Source organism: Orbicella faveolata, unplaced genomic scaffold (assembly GCF_042242905.1).
Source record: "Orbicella faveolata isolate gen_17 unplaced genomic scaffold, um_ofav_v1 contig_1, whole genome shotgun sequence".
NCBI classification, from domain to species: domain Eukaryota; kingdom Metazoa; phylum Cnidaria; class Anthozoa; order Scleractinia; family Merulinidae; genus Orbicella; species Orbicella faveolata.
Genome location: NW_028301536.1, coordinates 37554557 through 37569712, shown reverse-complemented (window position 1 = coordinate 37569712; position 15156 = coordinate 37554557). Strand labels below are relative to the sequence as shown.

The 15156-nt window shown below is 38.7% G+C and overlaps 1 protein-coding gene across 1 annotated transcript; it reads right to left on the bottom strand.

Moving 5' to 3' along the window:
* Nucleotides 1–6415: 6415 nt before the first annotated feature.
* On the bottom strand, nt 6416–13470 carry LOC110044986 (lipase member K-like). Its single transcript, XM_089275185.1, has 7 exons — nt 13171–13470; nt 11584–11900; nt 10775–11021; nt 10137–10289; nt 9309–9380; nt 8443–8511; nt 6416–6967 (listed from the first exon to the last, which is right to left on the bottom strand). The coding sequence occupies exons 1-7, from the start codon at nt 13282–13284 to the stop codon at nt 6734–6736; spliced, it is 1206 nt and encodes a 401-aa protein (XP_089131311.1). The 5' UTR covers nt 13285–13470; the 3' UTR covers nt 6416–6733.
* Nucleotides 13471–15156: the final 1686 nt, after the last annotated feature.

Here is a 15156-nt window from a genome sequence, read left to right as displayed (position 1 = left end):
TCGTGAGTTTCTGCTGTCATATTTGAAAAAAAAAAACTAAATTGATTTCCAGAAGCCATTTACCTAGACCTTCAAATTGGCAAATTATGACCGAAATGGATTCTTTTTTTTTTTTTTTTTTTGACCGTCGACACATTTTTGGAATTTTCTTTGATTTTTTCAGACATCCACTAACCTAGGCTCGATTTCCAGCTGTTTTCAGTGTGAGCCTGCGTTCCTTGCCCCACACGGATAAACAACCGGACTTCCAAAACGGCTGGAAATCGAGCCTACTCTTAACTGTGTGTAAGATACGTTAAGGGCAATTTATTTCAAAAAAATACTTCTCGACCTACTTACTTCAAGGCAAGATTTCTTCTTTGAGAGTTATTTCAGAGAATTTCCTGAAACTTGGGGTGTTCAACGAACAATATTTATTATGAGATACACTAAAAAAACCACGACATCTTCCCGGAGTCTGTCATGTGTCGCGAGAAAATTTGTCTCCTGGGTGTGGCGCAAAATAAGGTAATCAAAATAAAGTCTGTAAAATATTGAAAACATCAGTTCATTGTCAAAACGTTTGTTTATCGTATGAGGCGAGAGCAAACAAAAAAACTAAGCAGGGGTGGTGAAGCTTCGTCTCTTTTTGTTGCTCTTGCTCCAATTTGCGCGGGTTCAGAACGCGGAAAAAGCTCTTCGTACGGCTTGAACGCTTGCTATGCAGGCCATACGAAATCATTCTGAACAGCGTAGAGAAGTACGTCGAAAGAATGAAGCCACATATTTTACGATAAACACAAGTGCAATCAAATCGGCTCAGTCTAATCCAGTCTTAAATAGTTGTTAAGAAAAGGTCGCGGTCATGTTATCGTTTCTATGGGCACTTTTTCTAGGCCTCTACAAATTTGAAGTGTTTTGAATTCGTAGAACAAAGCTGGCATCAGGCCCGTAATCAAACAATAAGTTACTGACACGGAAGCGAGTTGGTTTTTATTCAAGTAGAAACTAATTAGCTTGCCTTACCTTCCCCTTGCCTTTCCGTGATGAAGCTGGTATCTCCAAAATGAACTTTGCGTAACACGTCATCCTTTCTTTCCATTTATTAGTACGGACGGGAAGAGAAACAACTGGCAAATCACCCACACAAACGGACCGCACAAACAAACCTTTACAAGCTCAGTTATATCGCACAGGCTTTGTATTGCTGTCAGATTAGTGGGTTTGAACTTGAACCTTGACGGCTTCAGTGCAAATCTAACGACGATTTGTCTTATTTCACGAGAAAAGACTCCATTTTAACTGTATTAAGCTTAGTATGACAGGTTTGATTTGCATGGTTTAGATTTGAATTCCATTTGAACTATAGCATGGGTTTTCTTGGAATGTAACATTGGTTCTGTCTGAGGGGGGAACTCCCGTGTGAAAAGGTCGAGGAATAGGGGTGTATCATAGCTTACATGCGGTTTTTATACATGCGCACATGCGCACGAGTATCTTATGTGGATCTCGCTAGCGGGAATAAAAGTGTTTACTGCATTGAATCTCCCTGAATCTTGTCCATCCTGACTCGAAACCACAACAGGGTGTAAACACGGACTTCGGTCTTAAGCGTTCAGGACGAAACGCCACCAAACCAAGGTGTATTTAAGGGCTCATCCCGAAGAAATAATAAAAAACACCGCAATGTACGTTTTAAAGTGGTCTTTTAGGGGTCAAATCACACCCAGATTGCTTTCCTTATGGGTTTAACTCAAATTATCCGACGTGCAACCTCAACCTTTTCACATGGGAGTTGCTCCCCTCCCTCTTCTTGATTCGCTGTAGGCTTCAGCATTGTTTTCATTCTAGTTTTAGCATATTTCCTCATCAAGATTAGCCATGGCTACCATTTTCAAAGGTTTCAGTCTATATTTTCTAGTGCTAGTCCTTATTCTATAATGGCCGAGGTAAAGGTTCTTTTTTACCTTTTTCTAGTGGCGAGCTTTAGTAAGCTTTACGTTTTTTTACGAGTGGGCTTACAACGTGTTCTATTATCTGTAGTCCCGGATGGTCTTCCTTTAAATTTTATCAGTAAATGTTGTACTATCAGTGAAGACATGGTGTGACCTTTTCTTTACTAATGACCGACTAAAATGAGTTAAGAGAAGATTGTTAAAAACAATTAAGGGTTTACATCAAAATGTATATACGTATGAAGAGAAATACCTGTATATCATATCGATTTGAAATAAAAATACACTGTAGACGATATATAGTATCCGAGTAATCTGTACACGTATCGTAAAAGATAAGTCAACAATGCAATTTTTCACATTAAACCTGGTCTCATCCGTGCAACGAAGATACCATCAAGGTGCACGGCATGTAAATTTTTTTTAGCGCTTTATTTTAGTTGACCCCTAATCTAAAGTATGCTGAACTTGAGATTGTTTGTTGTTCAAACAGTTGTCCAATTACATTTCGTGAGTAATATTATATTTAACTTATTTTCAGAATTGAAAACTCCTTTTTGTTAACCATATACATGGATGCGACTTCTCAAAATAGTCTCTGGTTCTAGGTTTGTAACTATTTTTACAAACGGATGCATTAGTGAAATGAGAGTTGGTTTAATTTCTTATAATTATGTGAGTATGCTTGAGGTAGATATGTAGAATAGCAATTAATTACAAGAAAATTAAAACCAACCTCGTGAAAACACGCGTTCGAGGTTGATCGAGTAAGCATTACCATCTTGCGTTTGAATGGAATTTCTATATTGTTCAATCAGTTTATTTTAGAGTCAGGAATTTAATTAACAACTGCAAATGAGAAGATACATCTGGGCGTCTGACAAAATAGACAAAAACAACATTACTGGCTAGATAAGCAAGCGATTCGTAAATTTTCTTCCGATAAGAGATTCATTTGCCTAAAATTAACCCCGTCAAGAGGGTTCGGCTTAGGAGAATTAAACCAACTGCTCGCAAGGTAGAGGTGACGCCACTATTGGAAATTGCTAGTGACCAGATCTACACTAATCATGCTAAATTGTTTCTAGGGCCAGTTGCTAACTTTTGGACTTCAAGGATTACACTGTCTCTACTGATAATATAATCTTCCAGATGAAATGTGGTAAATTGACACTTAATTACTCCACGCTATAAATTTGTCAAAGAAAAATCAACTATACAAGTGACAAACCCAGAAATGTAATTCTAGGCCTGTTGCTTAAAAAGTCTGCCCTATATACATTCAACCTTCAAACGCAGGGAGTACAAACGTCAGCAGAGGTGTTATCGAGTAAAAAATCCTCCACATGTGAGCTTACACGTGAGCACCACTTCCTTTCCAACGAAACCGTTAGCTAAGCAGACTACACTGCCTCATTCAACAATGGCTTCCATTTTCAAAGAGTTCAGTCTATGTTTTCTAGTACTAACTTTTGTTCTATAAAGATTGACAGTTTTTACGAGTAAGTATTAACATCTCGTTCTATTTCCTGTAGCTCGAGAAGGTTTTTCGTTAAATTTTATCAGTAAATGTTGTACCATCAGTGAAGACATGGTGTGACTTTTTCTTTACTGATGACTGACTTAATAAGAGAAGAGAAAATTGTTAAAACAATTAAGGGCTTACATCAAAATTAAATGTATACATATATGAAGAGTTTTGACTGTAGCTCAGATAGGAAATAGAAATACATCGACAATAGTGTCCGAGGAATTTGCCCACAGTATCGCCAAAGATAAGTCAAAAATGCAATTTTTTCACAATGAACCAGGTCTCATCCGACGACAGTGTGCAACGAGGATACTGTCAAGGTGTGCCGCATGTATAATTTTTTTTTTCCGCTTAACTATAGTTGACCATGAGGCTAAGGTATGCTGAAGATTTTGTTTGTTACTCAAACAGTGGTCCAATTACATTACTTGGATAATTTTATATTTAACTTATTTTCACAAAAGTAAACTCCTTTTTGATGGTTATAAACAGAGATTCGAACTCTCAAAATAGTCTCTGGTTCTGAGTTTGCAACAAATTTTTCAAAGCTACATTGGAGCAATGAGAGTGAGCTGGTTATAATTATGTGAGTATGCTTAACGTGGATGTGTAGAATAGCATTTAATTATTACAAGAAAATGGAAACCAACTTCGTGAAAACACGCGTCGAGGTTGATCGAATATAAGCACTTCCATTTTTTTTTTGTTTGAGTGGAATTTCTATATTGCTCAATCAGTTTATTTTAAGAGACAGGAATTTAATTAACAACTGCAAATGAGAAGATACATCTGGGCGTCTGAGAAAATGGACAAAATCATCATTACTGGCTAGATAAGCAAGCGATTTGTAAACTTTCTTCTGATAAGAGAATAATTTTGCTTAAAATTAACCCCGTCAAGGCGGTTTAAGGAGTGACGCCACTATTGGAAATAACTAGTGATCAGATCTACACTAATCATGCTAAATGGTTTTCAAAGAAAAGTCAGCTATGCTAGTCACAGATCCAAAATTTAATTCTAGGTCTGTTGCTTAAAGCGATGCCCTTATTCACCAAATAGAGGTGCTTTCAAGCAAAGAATCGTCTTCACGTAAACCTGCACGTGAGTAGCACTTCCTTTCTGAAGAAACCAAAGCTAAATAGAATACATTGCTTCATTGGAATGCGATGACAGTTTCAATTTGTGAAAAAGATGTCACTGGTTTCCCATTGCGTCTAAGCCGCATAATGCGCAATCATCATTGATATTTTTCATAATCGTGCCCCTTGATTTTCCATACTTGAGTGTATTGTATACATTAATCTCTTTTGGCCTTATCTTCTCATTAGACCGGCTTTAGTCAGCCACAAAAGTGAACTTACCCGGTTTAGTTTCAAACATTTGCTCCCTCACGTTCAGTCTCTGCCTCTTCAGTATTACGTAACAAGCTGTCTAGTCTGTCATTTCTTACTGAAGTTCCAAGGCTGTTCGTTGCACAGTCATAAAATTAAATTATCCCTTAACTTGAAAGAACAGCATTGACAACAGCCACACTTCTTTTTATTTTTTTAACAACTGGGTTTGACATGAGCTCTGCAGAAGGTAGAACCGATTGCTTAATTTAACCTGACGGTAGTGAGTGGTTTAAATATGCTGTTTCCTGGTCATTTAAACAGTTCGATGTTACAATTGAAAATTGTAAATTAGACCAAAATTAGAGAGAACTGCTGCTTAAATAACCCGTAGTCGAGAGAAGTATAAATAATTTTGGTTGAAAGTTAGCAAAAATGAATGCATTACTAAGTCAAGCCTTTTGAAAATTCTAAAACTGCATTATCAGATGATATGGAACCCAACTCCCTGAGTACCTGGTATGAGAGGAGCTTCAACGATTGATTCATGCGAGAGGTACTTAAGCAAATAATCAGAGTAATTGGTTTAAAGTACTTCCCATAGCTCGGTATAAAAACGCAACGCATTTCAACCTTAAAACTGATTATCTTTTAATTTTACAAAACCCGAAAGGGCAACACTCAATCGACTCTTTGAAGACGCTTTTAATTCTGAGAGGAAATGAGACTAGTACCTACATGATGTGATCACTGGAGAAATTACTGAGTATTTTCATTAATACAGTTTCAACTATAACCATATGGTTGGAACATTACAAACGCTAATTTCCACTTCATAACTCGGATCATGAACCATCTAAACTGAGTAAGAACACCAAGCTAAACCAACCTGACTTACGTTTGTTCCACACGACGGCCATTACAGCCATCAGGATTACTAGCGCGATGGCGGCAGTCACCCAAAAAGGCGTAGAAGGTTTTGCCATTGCAGCGAGCTGTGCAGCTTAGACGCTAGGATAATTGCAAATGGGTTAACCTTCGTGGGCAGATAGTTTTCAATGCAGTGTAAATCAATATGTTTGATACGCCTATTACTCAATTAAACGACGGCATTCTACTCTTAAGAGTGTTGAAAGACTTGAAAAGAAGTCTTATGAAGTTAAACAATCACTATGACTCTGCATTCAATTTGACCTCCTTGCTTATCTCAGATCTGAGAAATCTAGCCCAAGGAACATTCTACTGCTCTCCAGTTAGATGTTTGCCAAAAATAGAGTGGTTGAGTCAACAGCCTCGGTCTGACAAGACGCACTTGATGTTCTACAAAAATCATCACCTCTATATATTCACTTAATTGCACGGCTGGGCAATACTTAGTGCAGGCAGGGTATTCAGAACTTACAATTTATGCCTGACATCCGGATCACTTTCTGTAACAACTTAAATGAGTTAACCTGGGCGTTTTTGTAATTATGTGAACAAGATTACCTTCATTAAAAGGTTCGGTTAACATTGCGTGAATTTCTGCCAGAATCATGCAAAACACAGATGTTTCGTGTATGACAGCACTAAGAAATATAACACTTAGACTTTTAATCTAGAAAACAGGGCAAAATCAGTAAAATTCTGTTCTTTTAATTTAATGTCTAAACCATCTTTGTTCTAAATGTACGCTACTTAAAGTACAGTCAGTATCCAACCTGCGACACCCAATGCAATCCTAACACAATTAATTTACTATTTCGCTAGTCCCCCTTGCGTCGCAATGTTGGGCGCGCCATGAATACAGATCGCATAGAATACCGTGCATTATTCCTGATAAAAGAGCTAAACGTCTTTAACTTAATTCCGAAACTCTCAACATTACTTTCGGTTTTCATTTTACAGTCGAATTAAAAAAAAGCTCGTTATTCTTCCAGTCCAATATCCTTGGGGCCTTATTCAATACTTTTCATGACGGACAAAATTTTGGGGTACAGAAGTTTCGAGGCGTCTAATCCGTACAGGAAGTCTAAGTGGTTCCATCCGGGAATTACTTCATAGTGCAGTAAATTGGAGATTTGCGGTTTCAGCGCCTCCGCGTCAGCTGGATCACCAAGAACATCGTTGTTTCCCACAAACAGAAGTGTAGGAGTTGGCATGTTATGAACTTGGCACAAAGGAGCGGTGGCCTAGGGAAAGAACAAAAAAAAAACCACAACGGATGAGTTGTCGTTGTGGTGGTGATGGTGGTGTGTGTGTGGGGGGGGGGGGGGGGGGAGAGTGGGGAGAGAGGGATGTGCAGTTTCTTGTGTGCGTGTGTGGACGGGGTTTTTTTCCTTAGTTATCTTCACTCAAAATCGAGATGTCCCTTTCTCGAAGCCTTGCTGAGGTCTTTGTTTCATGCTCTTGTACAAAACGGTTTCTCTCACATTGCAGTGAGTGACCCTTCCATGAACTAGCTTCCTGTCTAGGTAGAGAGTTATGGAGTTCCATCCCCGCCAAAAATCAAAGTTGATCACAACATTCAACTTGACAGTCTAACAATTAACTTGGCGAACATCAACATCATATTTCACTCCTCAACTTTGTACTTTGTATCACAATCATTGAAACTTTAAACATCAACTTTCAAAGTGACAGTTCAACGTTCAACTTTATCCATCAACATTCATGTTAACATGTCAGCAATGATCTTTTCTCGAGGGAGGAAGAGAGAGAGCATTACGTCATGGTGAACATATTTGCGTCATCAGCAATAGCAATGTTCATTGCTAAACACGGATATTGACACGTAACAATTCATGTTGAATTATCAACTTGAAAGTCGAATTCCCAAGTTGAATTTTGGCGGGATTGGTGCGCCTTTGGTGACTCAACATTCGACTTGGAGATTCAAACTTCATCTTTTGCTGACAGCCCAAGTGTCAAAGATCATTGTTGACATGTTAACATGAATGTTGATGGATAAAGTTGAACGTTGAACTGTCACTTTGAAAGTTGATGTTTAAAGTTTCAATGATTGTGATACAAAGTACAAAGTTGAGGAATGAAATATGATGTTGATGTTTGCCAAGTTAATTGTTAGACTGTCAAGTTGAATGTTGTGATCAATATGTTGTGATCATGTTACAATAATATCTAGGGAGCTTCAGCAAATCACGACGGCAACGTCAACGAGAACGTCGCCAAACAAAAGGTTTAATGAGGAAAACAATGGCTATGCACGTGCATTATAAATCTGAACAACAACGTGAAATGACCAAGCTTTACGTATTTTGGAGAATGCGAACCGCAATGTATAATTTTTCATATCATTGCATATTTAGTCTGAGCACGTTTTTAGACCGACAGGTGTACTGGAAAGATCTACAGAGTTGCGACATTCGAAGGTAAAATATAATCCATTTTTTTACAAGGCGTCGTCCTTGGCGTCGCCGTCGTCATTTCTAAAACTCCTAATGGTTTCATTTATCCTCAAACTTCAGACTTTATGTTGGGTTAGTTCTAGTGCTCTGTTATTTAACATGAACAGTGGACTGCTCTCACAAACCAATGTGAAGAGGAAGACAGCTAATGTAATAACACGAGTTCAGATTTGCCTTTTCCTTGCTATTAATGTGGAAAAGAAACTCGGTCAGCTAAAAACATTCACAACTTAGTGTACCTGATTGTAGTGTTTCTTGTTTCCAGCTTCACCGTAGTCAAATTTCATGCACTTCTTGTCTACAATTATCTGTTGAAAAAAGGCATCCATGGTTGACAGTTTTTAGGGGTTTGTTTCAAAGTATCTCTACTCCACTAACTTGTAGGGGAGGAGCCTCCGGTGACGACCCAAATCACGGCTGCGCAGGAGACTAATAAATCTGACGTAGGCATACAGAACTTAAAGGCAGAAGTAATAATAATAATAATAATAATAATAATAACACATAGTATTTTTATAGCGTGATTTAGGCGCTTTACAAGAATCAATAAAATTATTCCATAAAGGCTTCCTTAAATAAATGAGTTTTGAGCCGAGTTTTGAAAATCTGAAGATTGTCTGATTTCCTGCTACATATTGGTGGGAGCATTAGCTCACTATCGGCAAATAACTCCGCTTCAGCTCAATTGAGCATGCAGCAAGAAGACTAAAGACTGCGACGCAATTTACGTTTAGAGCGGTCAAAACAGTTACGTCACGGTTTTTCTGTCTTACAAAATGCACCTAGATTTTCAGTTCAAGATCGTTGTTTCTAATCCGTCGCAATCTCCTCCATCCTTACCCGTCCTCGTTTCATTCTGTTTTTATTATTACCTCTTTGTTAATTTTTTACCTTAGCAAACTAATATTCTGATTATCCAACATCTGAAGGTAATTTGGGACGAAGAAAAAGTGAATCAAAATATCGTGAAGTAACTGCTTTCACAGCCGTGTATATACAAGCGCTGTAAAGGATACAGGACCCCTAAATGTACTAGCCTCACTAGCTGAAAGCTGAGACACCCTGTAATGTGCTCTATACCTGCCCAAAGCTAAAATTTGCGCACCTGCCCAAAATGTACCACGTCTTTAAAGGAGGTTCCTTCCGCAAAGTGTGCTACATACACAGGAACTCTTGACTGCAATGAAGAAGACAGAAAAAATAACAGAGCTTCTATCGATCCACGTAAAGAATGAATACAGCAAATCAAAACTCCACTGCATGAGTACTAGTTATGTCATGCCTCCTAGTTATGTCATGCCTCCGAGGGTGAAATATCCCACGAGCGACTTCAATTTTCAATGCAGTACACAAGAGCTTCTAGACGATGTATATACAAAGCACTCTGCCTTGCATTGTGAGACCGCAGAATATGCTACAGTTTTCTAGCCTCCTGATTGGCTGTATTCTTCGAGGCATGGGATAATTGGCAGTATGTACATATCCCTTGTATACAAGTTAATATAATAATAACAATAATAAAATATTTATATAGCGCCAATCCACTATTTGTCCATGGCGCTTTACATTAAATAAAAAAATATTTAAAAAGCTAAAAAAGGGGAGGGGAAAAAAAATTAAAAAATTAAAAAATCATCTAAAAATTAAAAGAGTTAAAAAGCTTGTTTAAAAAGATGTGTTTTTAAATGCCGTTTAAAAATGTGAATCGAACTACTGGATCTTAGTTCAAGTGGGATCGAGTTCCATAGTCTCGGTGCCGCCACAGCAAATGCTCTCTCTCCATATGTTTTCAGTCTAGCTTTCGGGGTCGCCAGAAGGTGTTGAGAGGACGATCTTATATTCAACTGTGTTCTTCCGGTGTTCGCTTCTGTTTTCATTAATCCAAACATGGACTCCTGATGAAACATTTTCGATATCATCCCCGTCCGCTTACCTTGTCAATGTTTTTGCTGTCCATACCAATTATCAGCTCCATGAAATCGTAGCATATTTTCTCGGCCAGAGGACCTTCGCAGAAACCCAGTTTGATGAGTGCTCTCAAGAAGGTACCAGGAAGCAGATCAAAGGTCATGCCAGGGAAGCGTTTCTGAGGAAATCAATATAACGCTTGCTGTAAGTTTTGGATATTGGGCCCGGTATATACTACGCAAGTCGTCATCTTATATACCGACGTATTGATAAGTTTACATCAAAGCTCCCTTGTTTCAATTATTGTAACTTCAAATATTTACATCAGGATAATGTATGCCTCCAAACCATTTTACGATTGTAGCTATTCAATTTAACGCCCTCCTTCCCCTACGCCTTTTAAATTGAAGCTCTCCCCCACCCCTCCACCCCCCCCAACATTGAAAGAAGTTTTAATCTTTCCTCCCTTATTATTGTAGAAACTTTGTTATACACCCAATTAAAGCTCACTCGGGTATTTATCTATTCAAAACCCTTTTAATACGACTGCGGTCTTCCAACTCACTATAACTGTTTTTTTTTTTAAATAATTTGTAACAACATCGCGCTCGTCAAACACAGCCACTTTTTCCAAGATGACAAATTTTGTTTTTGACTGGTTACCTTGACCAGTGGATATAAGATCTCTGCCCCCCCTCTTGCGATCTCTGTGCTATTGTTCAAGGTGTAGATTGGAGCTAAAGCGAAGAAGGCCTTGATTTTATTTCCCAGCACTGGGTTATCAGAAAATCCAGTGAACCCAATCAATGTTCCTTGTGAATGACCGACATAGTACAACTGTTCCTGTCCCGTGACGTTCAATGCGTAGTCGATCATGGCGGGAAGATCGTAATCGGCCATCTCTTGCCAGCTACAGGAATAAAATTGCAGCAATGTTACAAAGAAAAGGGTTTTTTTTTTAAGTTATCTCATGTATTCCTTTCATCCTTTTGCAATCTAGGCGTCAGCCTCAACAGGATCATGCAACTCACAAGTAACTTACTTTAAGAACAGTGAAAAAAACCTTGGAAGCTGAATGTCGATCAAAAAACTCTGACCTCTCATTATTATTACACCACCGCTGGAATTGGCGGGAATACCTTGGCAGTTAATAGTCAAAACACTTGTCCTGTAATTGGACGCGTTGTGTTACGATTCAGACAATAGCTAATTTCACACATATTCCTCAACTCTAGTGTGCATCAGTAATACAGTTTTCTGCTCTTAAATAGCGGGAAGGAAAGGATGGCAGAAGGCAAATTTTACGTCACTTCAATGGTTTTACAGTTCTTTAATAGCATAACCTAAGGCGGAATGGACGGGAAAATGGGGCCCAAAATAGCGGCGAAAAAAATCCCATTTTGAACCCTCTACAATGTGTGGTTTATAATTCAGCGTATAGAAACGCAGTGGGAAATTTTTCACAAACTGACCTCCAATTCCAGAATTGCCACTGATATGGATGGTATTTCACGTGACGTTTCGAGTAGTCATTACCCCGGATGTTTCCAAGCCAGACGTCAAAACCTTGGTCCGCAAGTATGTAAGCGAGGCTCCTAGTGGGAGTGTCCATGACCCAGTTTGTCGCGTCCGCGAGAATGCCGTGCTGAAGGAATACTACTTGTTTAGGAGCAGTAGTTTCTTTCTCATCTCTCCCTCGGGGAATCCTTTGCATGGCAAGAATGAAGCCATCTTTTGTTGTCACATGATGCTCTTCATAAGGGTATCCTCTGCTAGCGATGATTTGAGTCTAATGAAAGAAAAAAAACATTTGAGTCAACTGCACTTTTTTCATCGAATTCTCTTGCAGACTTACAACTGATGATAATCCCTCGTGTTTTCAGCTTTTCGATCTTCGAAAAGAGACGTTGTGGGAGGGCGACTTTGGCGCCCTTTGAAACAGCGCAAAGGCAGCTTTTGTCAAAACTGCAGACTGAATCACGGAAAACAAGAGCTTACTTGACAACTGATAAATTTTGTCCCGATGAAATCACCAGCGTTACATATAAAGTGAAAACTCCTTTCCCTATGTAACTACCGTCTTTCCAGACAATAGAAATATACAATTGCACCTCGCTAATTCAAACCTGATTATTTCGAATTCCCCGTTATTTGCCTTCCAATTATTTACTATCGGCTATTTCGAACTATTTTTTGTTTCCCCTGAGAGTTCGAAATAGAAGGGTTCAACTGTACTCGATCAGTTTATTCCTTTTGGGGCGGGGAGGGGTTCAGGAGGGGGCGGAGGCGAGGTGTTGTTCTGCCCACACGCGACAGGACCTGATCAACCTTTTGAGTATCATGTGCTTCTTTCACAACACGCAATCACGTGAGGAATTAGAAAAAATATAAATGACTTGCGCTCCTGACGCGCTTGTCAAAAACGTTCAAACCAATCGGATTTTATTTTCTCACATTCCCAATACAACAGATTTTGGCAGAACTTTCGTTTTGAATTGATTAAATAACGCTGAAATGAATAAACAACGCGGCTGCCTGGGTGATCTTCATTAGGGACCTAATTCCGAGATTCATGTTGTTTTCATATGTCAAGTTTGCTTATCTGTGGGGTTTTCACTATATGACTTGTCTTTCGCTTTCATTTATTGTGGGGCAAACGTTTCTGTGATCATTGAACTGAACATACGCGGAACCAAACACGGATATATATAGAATAACATAACTAAAACTGTATTATGCAATCATATGTACACTCTTTCCTTTTGTAAATGAGGCAATCATAGATTTCTTCTGGCTCGATTCCTAGATTGTTGTCGCGCGTATTAACCTCCAAACAGACAAGCGCGCGATTACAAGGTTGCATCTGCTTTCTTTACAGAAACATTTCCGCAGACTGGCAGACATCAGTAATTATTTTGAGCAATTTGAGACAGCAAATATGTGCAACAACGTCGCTCACAAATAAGGTCTGAAAGGTTCTGTCCTACAAATAAATGCAATCCTAAGCGTAGTGATAAAACTCTGAGTAGCAAGACATATTAAATGATAATTCTACTCACCACATTTCTAGTAACATCGGGATCAGTAGAAAAAGATCGCTTGAAAGGAATAAATATTCCCTCGCATACTAAAACAAAACTGGTCACAATGAAGATCTGGAAAGCCAAACGCATCGTTCTAATCCACAGAAAGCAAATTGTGTCCGAATTTTCGATAAGTTGTACTTCTAAATGAGCGTTTTTGTTCGCAAAGAGACACAATCCTGCGGTGGACGCGTCTGGTCGATCCGGGCGAAAATCCAGAAGAAAAGGAATCACAACAGGAAGAGCTTTACTTGCAACAACATATCCTATTTCAGTATGCGCAATGTGTTATTTCTAGAATGAGTACGTAAGATTTTTGACAACGGGATACAATGTGCAATGATCGCCGTTCAAAGTCCCTAGGGTCATCAATTGTTTGTTTGTTTGCTTGTTTTTGTTTTTGTTTGTTTGTTTTTTGGGGGGGCAAAAGTAATCCAGGGGAAAAGATGTACGAGGGAAAATTAAAACCAGGATCCTATGCATACCCGTGCGGTTTCCACGAGCTGTAAACCCAAACGGAAATGGGACAGAGGGGCGTCTAAACATTTTCTAGCCTGTCTTTTTCCGCGTGAAAGTGACAAGAAGACGTCCACACTTAGGATAGTCGTTTCCTTGATTTTTTTGTTGTACTACCTAACTCACAACCTCTTGATTGTAGCCTTGTATTTCTGTTATGGTAGTGTTGACACTCAATACCGTAGAGAACGATATCACGGTTATCAACACCCTAACGAAAATTATATTGTAAAATAATTACCTAGTAGACAAGATGGACCCCCGGGGGGTACTCCCTTATATGTTTTATCGCTGGTTTTCACATGACGTCACCAAAATTCGAAATACAAAACTATTGATCTTCCTGAGATTTTACTTAAATGATGTATAAGAGCAGCTGAAAACTAATATTCATACAAATTTTCGTTCTGAATGGGTTCTTGGTTTTGTGATACACTACGCTTGAATTTCTAAGCTTTTGCGTGACGCGGCATTCACATGACGGCCTAAAGAGCTGTCATGATGGTTAAAAAAGTGACTTATTTCGGGGAACTTGGTTATCTGAACAGTTCGTGTCTTAGAAAAAGTATTATTTTAATGTTTTGGAGTTCCTCGAGGGATAAATGCACGCTTTTGTAGCAAAACTCAGTGACAGATGTTTCTGTTGGTTTCCGGCCGCCATGTTGGTGCCCACTCGTATGGGCACCAGCATGGCGTCTCCATACAAATCTCTATAAATTTGGGTAAAAAATTTCTCCGCACATCTCGCATTAGAAAAATTGCTGTGACCAGAATTTTGGCGAGAGTCTTTGCATATTTACCTTCTTTCATTTTCCAGATTCTGGACTTAACCTATTGACCGGTTTTGATTTTTATTTTGATCTTTTTTGAATTGCGTGACACTGAAAACCAGCAATATAGGTATGTGCGGCCCCAAACGGTATGGTTTTCAGCCGTTTTGGTCATAAATAGGGTATCGATTTTAGCGAATTTTGGCCATTTTGGTCATAAATAGGGTATGGCTTTTACACTCTAACCTTGATATGAGTATGTTTTTAAGAAGAAGCCACTTTTTCGTCATTATCGAAAAGAAAATAAATAAAAGCCCTTCATAAATTACGTATACGGTAATTTAACATTGGTCTGATCTAGGGAACTAACTATAACGCAGGTCTGAAACAGGGTTTCGATTTAAGGGTCATAAATAGGGTTTCGAATTTTTGGTCAGGTCATAAATAGGGTGGGGAATATCGCAGATTTTGGTCATAAATAGGATAAGGGTTTTGGGAAGCGGACGGCACACCCCCACCCAATTTTTCTGGGAGTACCCCCCGGGGATAGACCTCAGAGCAAAGCTAACATATTAGTAACATATTAGTACTCCGTCTTTATGTAGCATAAATTCTTTTTTCATTAGTTTCATTTCATCATTTATAAATTGCAAAACAAAAAAAATCATTTTTTTCA